The 14694-nt window shown below is 37.9% G+C and overlaps 1 protein-coding gene, 1 long non-coding RNA gene and 1 pseudogene across 8 annotated transcripts in view; 1 reads left to right on the forward strand and 2 right to left on the reverse strand.

Annotated features, from left to right (window-relative positions):
- The window catches only part of RhoGAPp190 (Rho GTPase-activating protein 190), a 110397-nt gene that overhangs the window by 76658 nt on the left and 19045 nt on the right, over positions 1-14694 (reverse strand). For all 7 annotated transcript variants that reach the window (XM_089649197.1, XM_089649198.1, XM_089649196.1 and 4 more), the window contains 6 exons: positions 6650-6794; positions 5546-5751; positions 3671-3916; positions 1573-1673; positions 686-892; positions 303-459 (listed from right to left, as the gene is read on the reverse strand). In XM_089649197.1, coding sequence (XP_089505323.1) covers positions 303-459; positions 686-892; positions 1573-1673; positions 3671-3916; positions 5546-5751; positions 6650-6794 — 1062 coding nt within the window. The remainder of the gene's footprint in view (positions 1-302; positions 460-685; positions 893-1572; positions 1674-3670; positions 3917-5545; positions 5752-6649; positions 6795-14694) is intronic.
- LOC149409870 (uncharacterized) lies at positions 9214-10303 on the forward strand. The gene is made up of 3 exons (XR_016305089.1): positions 9214-9551; positions 9729-9925; positions 10114-10303. It is a non-coding gene; the product is annotated as an uncharacterized LOC149409870 (long non-coding RNA).
- Positions 12180-13518, reverse strand: LOC149409871 (uncharacterized; annotated as a pseudogene).

Consider the following 14694-nt stretch of genomic DNA (forward strand, 5'->3'; position numbering starts at 1 on the left):
AATAAACGCTGTGATAACGACAACATCATATTTTATTGTCTCACTACCAATTCCCATACATATACTGTTTTTCCATATCAGGGCTTAATTGGGTATGCTGTGAGGCTGAATAGAGTGGGAAAGGTAAGGATATGGGAAAGTGGAAGGTTCAGAGGCAAGTACCAGTGCAGTTTTATTAGATGAACAAGGCCTAATTTTCTTGCAGTTGTTTTTTCGCAGTTCTTTTGCTGGTTCTTGTCGTTGCACATAAATATAAACGCAGGCCGACGGTTAAATACACAAATAAAAAATATGGGCCTGACCTTGTCTCCGTCCTCCCCGTCTTCTTGCGTGTCATCCTCGTCGTCTTCCGACCCTCCCGACAGCGCGTCTTCCGTCCAGGGCGCGTCCGACTCAAGGAAAAACCGTCCCGCCTCAGGGTGGGAGCGGATCTGCCGCACGATACGGGACCACTCGTTGCTGAAAGCACAAAATATTATATGTACTTATTTGTCTACACTTATCTATTTTAAATTCATTCATTTTAATTATCCTGATGAAGAAGCCATTGGCTTTGAAACATGTAGATTATTATTATAACACGAACTTTGTGATTTTTACAAAACCTTCAGGTCTGAAAGGTATCAAGAGTCATTGGTTTCTTTAATTTGGTGTTTCTTTAATATGTGAGTTAGTGAGTGCGTACCTGTCGTGTGTGTCCAGGCGCAGCTGTCTGAGGACCGAGGGCAGGCGCGCCAGGTGGCGTCGCAGGCGCTCCTGCAGGCGGCAGTCTCTGAGGGCGCGCGCGTGGCGTCCCAGCAGCCGGCGCAGGGCGTCGTCTCCCAGCGCGCCAGACAGCGCTGCCCACTCGGGGCGACCTCCTAGACGCCGCGAGGCCATGGCCCAGGTCTCTCTGGAAACGACACAACAAAACAAATAAGCGCCATTTATTACATTTCAACATCCCTTCCAATAGACTCTCCGTGCATGTAATTAAAAATACTAATTTCGGTTGTTGGTGCACGTGTAAGTAAGTAATGTAAAATATTCCTATATAATACGTAAAATTATTCAATAGACAAGTTCAATGAACGATTTACATTGTGTAAGAGATGCAGTAATTAATAATTCTTTATTCAAAATGCGTATTCCTTTGTTCAAATGCTTGCTCACAGATGCTTAGAATTAAGAGGGAGAAGATACATTATTGAGACAAGGCGAACGGTTTCACTGAACTAGGTCCAGTGGACATACTTTAGCATCCCGTTCATATACATATTCTTAGAATGACTATCCTTTTCATAAGCTCTGCTACATTTTTTGTTCAATTATTATGAATATAACATGTTTTGTTTTTTTTAATAACGTCATTGAATAAATGTTATAATTTTACTAAATATATATAAATAAAAATTTAAATGTTCGTTTGTTCAGAATCTTAAATCTCCAAAAGTTATTCACTGATTGGTTTGAAATTTTGACACATAATTGTATTCGAATACATGTGTGTTTTTATTTAATAGTATTATATAGATGTCACCTGCGACAAGTAACAAGTCAGAAAAATGAATATTCCAAATGTTTGGTTATTACCTGTGATCCGTGACATGAGTTCTGATGAGTTGTTGGAACGCTTCCGTTACTCCGTCCAGCTGATCTTTTCTTCGGCCCAAAGCTTCTTGATAGCTGCACACCTAAATGGCCAAACATAAATACAACGATTACAATTCAATTCTCAATTTGGAAGGCCGTCCCGGGAATCAAATATTGGATTACCAACAGCCCTGCCATATTTTTGTTATTTGTTTTTGGGGTGTTATGCCGTGTTGCGCTAACTCTTTCTTTAACGAAAGTTTCGGACAGCATTGCAGTGTCCATCATCAGGGCAGATGTGTTGTCTGATGATGGACACTGCAATGCTGTCCGAAACGTTGGCTAATGAAGGAGTTAGCGCAACACGGCATAACACCCCAAAAACAAATAACAAAAATACTTTTTCTTCTTCATATGAAGCGGTTACTTTGTGATGTGACATTGTAATTTAAAATTAAACAATAACTTTGTAAACATCACTTATAGGTAAATACTTAATGCCGACCGGGTTTCGCTACAACCGTAGCTTCATCAGGGCAGCATAATACTAAACATCTTAAATATAAATTAACATGTGTTGATATCACGGTAAGTGGACAGTCTGAGCTACAGTGGAAGAGGTAGGGATAGGTGGGAGATTGATAGGCGAGTGCTCTTTGTCAATAGGGAACAATCTGAGTATAGGGCTTTTATTTAGGTTTATTTGGTTGTTGATGACTTTGCTATTGACGTTTTTGGCTTTCCTTAACTCTAGCGCCTCTAAGTTATCCAACCTAAGACCTACTCCGTTTTTATGTAATAGACTGACGCCAGTATAAATAAAAGCCCTATACTCAGATTGTTCCCTATTGACAAAGAGCACTCGCCTCTCAATCTCCCACCTATCCCTACCTCTTCCACTGTAGCTCAGACTGTCCACTTACCGTGATATCAACACATGTTAATTTATATTTTAGATGTTTAGTACTATACTGCCCTGATGAAGCTACGGTTGTAGCGAAACCCGGTCGGCATTAAGTATTTACCTATAAGTGATGTTTACAAAGTTATTGTTTAATTTTTAAAAAATACTTTTGGCCGTGAAAATCTTAAATCATATTAGCCCTGCCATGGGTCACGCCGAGTGGTTCGCTACGTTTGGTGACATAGCAGGGGTACCCACGTTCATGGGGTGAGATTGGTTTAGGTCTTGGCGGTTCAGGAGAGACTTTTTGACCTCTCCAACCGGACTCTCTCTCGACCCATCTCCTTGCACCACAGTGAGAGGGATGGATTTACACATCCGTCACTCCTGGACACATTGACCCTACATTCCTACCCGACACTCATACCCTTTTCCTTCCAGAAAAACATCTTCCACACAGCATCCCAAAGATGACATAGGCCCTGACAGAGGGAATTAGGAGCTAATGTAAACAAAATTCTGCCGATTTGGGTTACTTCTTATGAATATGTTTTCAAGATAGCTTCAGGAACATAAAATATGTCTAGAGATAGAATAAAAACATTCCTCAAAAAGATCCCCCCTACAGCATTCCCAAAGATAAGGCAGATAATTATTTCTCCCAGGGCTTCCTGTATGGATATTTAAAAAAATAAAAAATACAGTGTGTGGCAAGCCTACGCACGACGGAAGTGAAACTTTTAGCATTCTTCTCTCTCTCTTTTCATTTCATTATTCTTGTGCCACTAATGTTTTTCTCACTTCTATCTCGTCACTACTCATTTTTGACACTAAAACTCTGTTCCAAATCGAATAAGCCACAATCAATTACGTATTTCGCTCGTATTACACTCACCGCGCAGTACCCGAAGCAAGCAGCTGATGCCTGGCGTGGCGTCGTTGGCTAGAGAGAGAGGAAAAGAGAGAAGAGAGAGAGAGAACGTTCGTCAGTGGCTCCCTCACCTCAGTAAGCGACTACGGTGAGAGAGCGACAGTGAACGGTGAGCGGTGGTGGGGGTCCCGTACCCCCACCACCAAATGATCACTGTTTTTCGTGACGGTCATGAGTCGGTTTTACTCCGGTCCTCGAAAATGCATGACGCGCGTAAAGAAGTTTCACTTCAATAATGAAAATATAAATAGGTTTGGTTGTACCTTCAGCCTTGTCTTGGCCCTCTCCACCATCTGGGCCAGCAGCATGAAGGCGTGGTCCACGTTGACCCCGAGATGGCTAGAGGTCTCCACAAGCGGCACGGCAGCGCGCCACTCGCGCCGCGAGCCCAGCAAGCGCTCCGCCTCGCGCACGCCCCGCTCCGCCGCCTCGTCGTTCTTCGTGGTCACCAGAACCACCGGCTTTTTGGTCTTTAGCACGTTGGTCAGGATGCCCGCCACCAGCTCTGACTGGAATGGTGCAAACAGGTTAGAAACACTATGGATTGCTGGACAATTTTTAAAAAAAAATAAATATTTTAGTTTATTGACAGACAGGGGAAAACAAAAAAAAATACAAGGAATAAATACCAACCGTCCAATAATGGCGTACAAATACAATAACACCTTACTTATAAACGCGGTGTAAATATTATGCGGCAAGTAAGTTTAGTACAGTGAGTTACCATGGTGTTTGTTTGGCTAAAACGGTCTTAAACCAGGCTCAAGGCCGGCTTTACCAGACTAACGAGAATCTAATTTGAAAGACGGTAAGTGTGTAAAAAAATTAAGTTTGAGGTCAAGTTAAAACAAGAAATTTTGTAAGTTCTGGAGGCTATCGCTAATCTTGCCACTACAGTGGGTGTCATATAGTCAACGAATTCACACAAGAGGTTGGGAGAAGGTTAGTTGGTAATTTGAAAAGGAATATGGAAAGTTTCGAGTTTATAGAGTTTCTTAGTAGACGATGGTGATTGGTATTGATTTTGATTGTGGTCAAAGGGGAAGATCTTTATCACAATGTTCACTTAACTCTTTGCACTCGGCCGTATCAACTGTTGTTACGGCAAAAATCTATACTCACACGCGGCTGTATCAACAGTTGATACGGAAACTTTGACCGCCGATATTCCAGCACTCTTTCGTCATAAATGTATTTCTTGCTCACTTGGACATTCGTAGAACTATCACGATGCTGACATCTACAAGAATTTCTCAAAAATAAAATTGTATTTCATAAAAAAATATCGATAATCAAGTGCGCCTCTTCGCGCCTTTTAGTCCTTTAGTTTACATTTTTGTCAACGGATGGCGTTAGTACTAGTATGTCATTCACAACTTTTCATAACTAAAAATGATAAGTGATCATGGTGTCCCACTTGTGTCTATCAACGCAGTGGCCTAAGTACACACACGCCGAGTGAATGGCGGGACCACATTCAAAAGATACGGTACGTCTTTGTATGAAATTTTATGTTTTTGTTTTTATAAACATCTAAGAGTGTTGACACACGAGGATTTGTTTTCATATTGTGGAGAATAATCTGTTCTGTCTGTATAGTCCAATAAATCATGCCCGAATGCTATAATTTGACATTTAATTGCGTGCATAGGTATTTGAAAATATGTACCGCATATGGGTATAGATAAAACGGAGCAAATTAACGCGTTCAAAAGGTTAATGTTTCTAACTAACTAACTAATCATCACGCCGTTTCCCGGACATTTTCAAGATGAGGCAGAGAGGATGGACCGCCAAACAACTCAGTCTTGGCAAGCACTTCTTGCATCATTCAAATTCATACATACTCTTCTGTTATACCGACTCTTGACATGGCCCGACTCAAGTATCTGGTTCACGTGATCGTACCATGTCTTCGTCGGGCGACCCACACTTCTTCTACCATTCACATTCGCGATTTAGCGTGGACAATCTGTTTCAATGGGATAATGGCCGAGTTAGCCTCTTTTGAACTGATTCGATCCTTATTTTGTGAACATCATATATTGGACTCCAAACTACAGAACTGTTGTATTGATCAATGCTTTCTCTATGCCCAGCTGCACACGTACATTGACTTGTTTGCTAAGCACAATTACCTGCTTATCCCAGGAGCGGCCAGGTACATGGCTGACGTCATAGACGCACAGGAAACCGTCTATGGCCAGCCGGCCATCGGGCAGCAGCCTCTGTTCGTACTCCTTCTCGATGCCCAGCTGGTTCTTGCACACGTACATGAGCTTCTCGGCCGACTGCAGACGAAGGGCGGCGCATCGCTTGGAGTAGGGCTCTGTTTTACCGCCAGCTGGAAAGATAAATAAAAATACAGACATTGTTGCCCAAATTTTAATTTTAAACCTTTGGGTTTTTTGTACCTTAACACAGTACATCGATAGCAATAGAGTATTCTCGTGTACTTTACGCCACAAGCTGATACGGACTCATAAAAGACGTTCAAGCTTCTTTTGTATTACTGTGAGATATATGACTTAAACATTCTTCCACACGAAGAAGATAATAAAATGGAAGACTTGTATCACATTGTTTACACATGTATATATTTATAGTTGGGACCCTTACATCTACAGGTAGATGACACACGTCAAGGCCTTTTCCATCAAGGGGGCACACAAATAAGGCATTTGCGCGAACGACTCAGTTTCTGGACGCCTTCGCGTGATTATTAAATAAGTACTCCAGCGGCAGATAGCTTTCGATTAGCAAGGAAAACCAAAACTCCCAGTGTCACTCAGCATACTTTAAATTAAAAACCGAAAAGAGAGTACTCATTTTTAAAACTCAAATTATCACGATGGCACGCGGCACAATCATCCTTAACAACAAGACAAGCCCGAAAATTAAAAAGTAAGTCAATAACTTCGATTATGTGACATAATCGAATCGTCGTCGCTCCCCAAATGGCGAGAATTCAAGCACTGCTCTCACTGTAGGAAACGGTACCAAAATTCCCCAAAAAATGTTGCCAGTCAAATTCAAGCTTGTGAATTTATTATTTTCGACAATAGGAATTATTTTCGTGACAATTGTTATACAATATTCGTATAGAATTATCGGACAGCAATGCTTTTCCGGCAATTTAAGTAGGACCGGCGTAAAAGATAGAACTACCCTTCCCACCGGAAGTGTATTAGAAGTGAACCTAACTGCTCCCGCGATGTATCGGAGTATAATGGTATATTTACCCTTGAAGGGCTGGAAGCAGGCATCGTCCACAAACTCGGTTTGCTCCACCACATTGAAGCCCACCTCCTGGTCGTCCAGCTCCTTGCTAACGCTGCCCCAGTACAGGAAGTGGTCATTATTCACCACACGCCCACTGAAGTCAGTCTGGAAACGGGCAAATACAAATACGTAAGGAAAAAAAATAATGATTAAGAACCTAACTTGTCCGGAGTGAAGCGAATGCTGGCAAAATCCCAATAAATCACGCCCTTTCCGCGCACGGCAAGAGACGTGCGTCTGTACACCATCATTGTGGGAAAATTATGCTTGTGCATTGACGACTTAGCTAGTAGAGCAATTGAACCCACAATCTCTAGAAACATCACATTAGTAGTCGATTTTGTAGTAAGCATAACTCTTTTGATTTGAGCTTTCGTTTTCGAGTAAATCAAATCTAAAGTAAAAAAAATAGATCGCTAGGGAGTTTTTTAAACTGTTAAAAGGGTGGAAATTTTTTAATTATAATTTTATTTTTTAAATTCTCTTAAAAAAAAGTTTTTTGGGATCTCTATGTAATGCAGATTCACCTGTTTTTGGTTTGTACTACTTATACAGGATGGGGCAAAAGTAATCACCCTATTGGGAAACGCTATAACTTTTGCAAATGGCACCAAATGTCAATTCGGTTTAGACATTTGTGAACTAAACAAACGCAGAATACAAATCGACAAGACATGAATCGGTTTACTGGAAAAAAAACAAATTTCACAAGCAGTACCAAAGTTTATCATAAAAACAAAAAATTACAGCAAAAGAACATCGGGTGATTATTTTTGCCCCGCCCTGTATGAGTAGTGACTTTTGGGTGTGATAGAGTGCTAAGTTTGAAAAATTCGACACTACTGATGTCGTTTAATCGAAAACGATTTTTTATTTTTTTCGAAAATTCGGTTAGTTCAGTAAGAAGATTATCAGGAAATTTCCGTTTGGCAGAGCAATGCATCGATTTCTTGAAAATATTTTTTGGCTACTTTTGACTACAAAAACATCAATAATGTCATTTTTTTAAATATTAGCACTTCAGCACAGCCAAAAGTCATGAGCAGCCACTTACTACGAGTTTCCAGACACCATGTACATACTTATAAAGATTTAATTTACATTATATAATGTGGAAATCATTTACCACAAAAATCAGTTGGTCAGTATTCAAATAATATGTTTTATACATATTTATGACGTCTCATTATGACCAGGCGTTAAAGAAATTAACATACAAATGTAAAAATAACATCACATGATCTTTTCAAGTATTTTACAAGTCGGTGATAATTTCAACGCTCTATGAGTTATTAAGAAGTATGCGTCAGAAAATCTTGAAGGATAAATATTAAAAAAATAAAAGTTTAAAATCAATTGAAATAAGGATCAACAAAACGTGGCTTTTTTATATTAACTCCAACTAGGAGACCGTGAGTCGTTGCTCGGTGCCTATGTTATCTTACTGAAGAAAGGAAGTAGTTAACCTGGATCTTGAACATGTTATAAGAGGGGAGAAACACAGAGGCCTGCAAATCATTCTGTTGAACACAAGAATGAGTCATACCCGTTCTCATGTGCACAGAGGTTGGGTATGCATTTGATGCGTTTCCCGACTGTGCACCGGTGCCGAAGGCATCAATGAAATACCAGTAGAACAGGGACAACTTTCCACCTGACGTATGTGCTTCAAAGATTGTAATCTATGAAATGAATCAGAGTGGAGGGCATCTATCAGACATGTTAGTGCTTCAGACTAGTGTAGTAGTGAGGGGCACTTGCGATTTGTACAGTGTCAGCAGCCATGTACTATAAATGTATTGTACGCCCTGCTTCTAAGAAGCTAACTTATGATACGAGATTTCTTATGAGAATGTAGCCTTACTGGGTACCCCGTACTAAGGTCACATTGTATATGGTTATTTGTGTGAATTGTAAATTTGGTCAAGTTTTTAAAGAATGTAGCCTTGTACCCCTTTCTAAGGTCACATTGTATATGGTTATTTGTGTGAATTGTAAATTTGGTCAAGTTTTAACCTTTCCGGGAGTATGGACGTTAATGAACGACGGTACACACTTTCGCCAAAGGAGTATGGACGGCTATGGACAACAGGCGTCGCATATTCATATTCGATGCATATTCAAATATGCATCGTATTGCCATCTGTAACTTTACACCAATTTTAAACATTTTACATCATTATCGGCAGAGATATCGGCTGTTATTTATTTTGCATATTATCAAAAAATTTAATCAACAAATATATTTTATTATTTATGTAAAAAAACACACTCCCCAGAGCATGGCCAGCATTACCTAACTTACTCCCGGAAAGGTTAAAGAATGTAGCCTTACTGGAGTACCCCGTTCTAAGGTCACATTGTATATGGTTATTTGTGTGAATAGGCCACTTGCAAGGATTTTCTAATGACTTGGAAAAAAATGAGTGGATAGATTTCTCTACTAAGATTACGAAAATGTTACTCAAAAAATTTTGAAATGTATAGTTTTTTTTAAATAAAATAAATAAATCTGTTATTTTTGGCTTGTGACGTCACCACTTGAAAATGTTCCGTCTCCAATATTATTGAATTAATTTTTGTAAAATTCCACACTGATTATTTTTTTTATATGGCAACACCTTGATTTCCGGCGACTTGTGAATTTGAATATTGACACTTGTTTGGGGTTTGGCTGTTTGTATTGTAGTCCGCTAACTTTGTTGAGAAATTAAGCATATATTATTTGGAAATGATTGAAGTAGGTTTTGTTCAGGGTCAGTCTGACAATTTGCCGAACATAGATTCATTTATGATGGCTACTTTTCTAAGTAATAATATGAATTTCATTGGAAGCGAAATTAGAAATGTCAAAACAAAAAGGTTAGTATTTTTTCTGTATCTTCTAATATACGAATATTATGTTATATATTTTGACAACATTTAATATGTACTTATATATTATGTTTCCATCAATTATTATTATTAAGACAATTGTTAACATTCAGTTATATGCAACTGTCTTTTGTTTTCAACGTGTTATTATTATATATTTTAAAGGTCTGCACGTGAAAGTTATGGTGATAATGCTATCGGGTATGTGCAGGTAAAAAGAGAAGGTCCTATCTGCACAGTGAAAGCAAAAATAACCCCCGAGCACCGTGTCCGCCAAAAAGCATACTCTGTTGTACTTTTGTGTGATGAGATGGAAGATGAAATACAAGTCTTAGAATGTCAAGACTGTGCAGCTTCTAGAGGTTAGTTGAACTGTATGTCGCTATATTGTAAAATATGTTTCTCTCCTCTAACCTCTACACTCTTCTACCCTATGGAGATGTGGGGAAGAGCAAACTCTTGTGTGATGTAACAAACACAGAATCATTGCGAGGGTCTCTGCCAGCTACCTGTTAACAAATAATTTATATTTGGAACATTTTGCTTTCAGGTGGCTGTAAACATGCACTGGCATTTCTAACATGGCTCCATAGGAGAAGTGAAGAACCAGCGTCGACATCTGTCGACTGTTATTGGAGAAAATCAAAGTTATCGTGTGTCGGAACCTCCCAAAAGTTCATTCTGGCATCCCAAGTTGGCAAGAACGCAGTAAAAAGCGTGGAAAAAGGTAATGGAGATTTCCTGGCAGCAGTACTCCAAAGGAGTCTTAAGGAGGGGCTTCGATGCCAACTGACTCAACTTTACATGGATCCGAAGCCCACTGACTGTTTGTCCATGCACAGGATGATTTCTGCTTTTAAGAAAACACGAAACCTGCACAATACAAATGCTACAGATTTCATCAATTTTATTACATGTGATCTAAATATTCCTCCAAATATCTTCGAGGAAGTTTTTTCATTAACAAGAAAGCAGGCTAACTGCCCGTTATGGTACGAAATGCGATATGGCAGAATTACTGCATCCAAACTATACGAGGCAGCTAACTGCAAAACATTGGATGGAACATTGACTGAAGTCATCTTAGGGGCAGCCAAGATTCCAGACACAAAGGCTATGCAACGAGGTCGGCTTTTAGAACCTTTGGTGTTAAAGGTACTAGCAAACCAACTGGGACACAAATATAAAGAATGTGGTTTCAAAATCAGTTGCAAATTACCAATTATCGGTGGCTCCCCGGATGCAGTCACTGATGATTATATTGTTGAGGTCAAGTGTCCAGTCAAACATAGTACAATGAAAAATTACTTTTTTGAGGGTGTTGTTGCCAGAAAGTATTATGCACAAATGCAAATACAAATGTTTGTACTGAACAAATTCAAGGGAGTGTTTTGTGTTGCTGAACCCAACTTTGAATCATCTGGCAAAATAAATGTTTTCCACATCGATTACGATGAAGAATTCTGTGTCGAAGCTATTAATAAAGCCATGCTGTTTTGGTCCAGAGCTATATTTCCTGTACTTAAAAAAAATGTATAGGTATACATTATTTGAAATAAATCACGTATTTACTGCACTACACTCGCTTCTTTATTCATAATAATACATGATTATATTGATTATGTACAATAGCATCATATTATTTTCATCCCATCCACCATAGTATAATATGTATTTGTATAAAGTGACAGAAAAACAAAAACAAAAAGTTTACATAAGACATATTTTTACATTTATACCTAGTATTTATTTGATAATACGTACACATGTTATTGTATTATCGCATAGATTTTTTTTGTATTTATTATTGGAAGTAAGAAAATGATTACAAAGTGGAAATTCTAACACAAATAGAAATGTATTAAAAAGTGGAACATGATCACTTTGCTACAACACAACTGTATTTATATAAACTTGATGTAAAAGTAAGGCGTAATGAATGAATAGCAATCAATCCACTCTCAGTAAAATATTGGAAGCATTATTATAGTCAGTACTTGCACTGACTGGTAACGCTGGCCGCTAGATGGCGCTAGTGTAGCATGTTGCATTTCTTCGGGACAATACAAACCTAATGGCGGGCTTTAATATTCTTTTTACGTGTGAGCATAAGAACAGTAAGGTCGTATGTAGGTTACTAAATATTTTATTTTCGACTTATATAATTTATTAACGTAAAATAAAGAAAACATTTCAAATAACATGCATTAAAAAAAACCAACCCACAGAAGTCACGGGGCTAGGAGGCGCTAGTATAGCATAATCAGAATGTATGGTAAATGTAAGAAGTTGAAGGTGTTATACATAAATTATTCTACAGTATTTGATATTATCCCTTTTGGTGGCTTCATTGCCTATAAACTCTAAGTAAAAGCTCCAACATATGTTTTTATAAAAAACACATACTGGCGCTATAATTACATAATATTATACACTTTAGACTTATTCTATATACATTACATGAAGGATAAACAAAATTACACTGGTACATATTATGAATATTTATATTCAAGTTAAAGTTTATATGATAATGAAGCGCACATAACATTTTAAACTAAACATTAGCGTAGAGCACAAAACACTAAAAGACTAATAATATTAATAAGACTAATATGATCAAATTATTGGTTTTTGTAGATTTATGAGTCCACATGCAATCATAACAATATGGTCAACTTGTTGAGTCAAATGGAAGTCTATACAAGAATGTGGCTTTAGAATATTATACTCTCTGAGCCGGCTTATTACACGTTCAACGTGTATACGCAGGGCTGCTATTTGCTTGGATAACTTCACCTCTCTTTTAGTGCTATTTACACCTGTAACAACACTTGGTGGACGCACAAGTTGACAATGTTTGCCTTCTAAAATAGTAGCTAGTTGCTTAAAACCTCTATCTGCCATTACCGACATGCCTTCAGACAAGTTGTCCAAGAAGCCGCACTTTTCCACAATCATCATATCTGTAGTACGTCCACCAAAGCCCTTTGAAATGAAGTTAATAAAGCCATCAGGAGTGATTGATATTAGGTACTTGAGTGTATTGCATTTTTTTATATTCTGACCAAGTTAGTGCCTGCTGCAGTGGATTTGATGGCTTCTCTATCTGAATTTCAAAACAGTCTATGATTGATACGACATGTTTGTATCTTGCTCTGAATGGAATTGGTAGTAAGGCTTCTATTGCTTCTGACTTAGGCCAAAATACCAGTTCTGCAAGATGACGAGATAACTTCGGTAAACTTTGCTTAAAGATTCTTGAAGCTTGAGCCTCAGAAAGGCCAAATTCATCACCTAAAATGCTGAAACTAGAGTTTAATTTAATTTTTTTTAAAACGATTAAAACATTTAAAATGTTTATATTTTCAAGGAGTGCTAGGGTTTTAACAATCCAATAAAAATCTTTAAGGATTCCTAAATACAGCTTTGGTTTGTTTTCAATATGCTGCAGAGTTAATTTCAATGACAGACTTTTGAAATCACTATTTGAACTACTATCAACGTACGAATCTGACGTAGCTTGTTGGGAGTATTCTGAACCAGATGCCGATTCCGAGGCAGAACTGTCTGGCTGAAGAGTGACATGCTTTAGTTGTACATTCTTGGTATTTTTATTATGCTTCACAGGAGAAGTACTTACGTCACGAGTAGTTAAACACTCGATTGGACCCCTACTGTGTTCTTTTCCTGTATTTGTCAATTTACTTTTGAATTTCTTTTTCAAATTGCATTGAATGGCTTTCGAATCAGTTGCGTTCTCAACTATCAACATGTGAAAGTTTTCTTCGGAGCTTGATGTATCTTGTGGTCCATCCACATGTTGTTGAAGTATTTGGAGTCCAGAGCATTGAGGCTTCTCGAGAGGAAACGACACTTCCAGTTCAACGTAGTCTTGAGGTTGATTGATGATCTGTTGTGGCACAGACTCATCCACATCAGACAGGCAAGGAGACATTGGCTCGAGACTTGCAACAAACACTTCACCGCCTTTAGATGAGCTTGGATGCTGATCCACCACATTGAGTAGATCTCGCCCATCAGCTCCAATTTGACATTCAAATTTATGAGGAATGGTTCCTTTTTTTAAAAGCACCCTTTTACTTAGATGTTGGGGCCATTTCCGAGCATCCACGCTTAACTGAAAATAAAAATACAACTTATCAAGAGACATTGTATTTATTCAATACAAACTTAACAATGCAAATATAATAAGTATCTTCATTTGAGAATAGCCTGCAAAAGTGTAACAATATTGTAATGTGTGTAGGCTTGTTGTCACTAGGTAATAGACCCACCTACTCAACCTACTGTACTGTACAGCAAACTATTCGTGAAGCATGCAACAAAGAAAAATATGTATTTTTTAAATATTGTGTTCAAACAATAATATTGTAAAAAATATACTTACATTAAAATGATCTTCACAGACATATCGTACGGTTTTATTTGACAGTTCACCCAATTGACTGGACCTATGAATTGCAATACACCATTGTTTTCTAATTGCTGAAATTCGCGGTACAACGAAAAATCTTTTTTCCTTAGTAGTCGCCGAAGTATTTGGGCACAAAGGAACCATACAATATTTATAATTATTTTTACGATCTCGGATCCTACGGTTACTACACGAATCCATGTTTAATTAAATAACAAAACAGTAACAAAACGCAGCGTTAGAATTGGAAGTACTTCGTTTTGACATGACAGATATTATTCAGAAGTGACAGATGTTATGATGTGAAAATCGCACAGATTATCCTTCCGTGGCGGCTGTCTTAGAAGTATAATGGTGATGGTCCTGATTTTAACAAAATCAAATTTAATAATATATTATTATGAGTTTATGAGTACAAGAATAATTTAAATCGCAACATTTGGATAGTATCAAACAAGAGGTACAATATCAAGTTATATGTTATATAACTAGAATGTGCAGCTGTTAAAAATAGTCTCATTGCAAAAACAAAAACCAACCTTGGTACATATAGAATATATAGGTACTTCGACCAACTAAATATATTTTATGAGAACCTTCTTTATACTTGTTTATATATTTCATATTGTTGATAAACCTTCCCCTTTAATTCATTTAATTTTATGTACATTAGGTTTTATTGTAAAATATTTGGAT

Source organism: Hesperophylax consimilis, chromosome 29 (assembly GCF_061612785.1).
Source record: "Hesperophylax consimilis isolate HC1 chromosome 29, BYU_Hcon_1.0, whole genome shotgun sequence".
Lineage (NCBI taxonomy): Eukaryota > Metazoa > Arthropoda > Insecta > Trichoptera > Limnephilidae > Hesperophylax > Hesperophylax consimilis.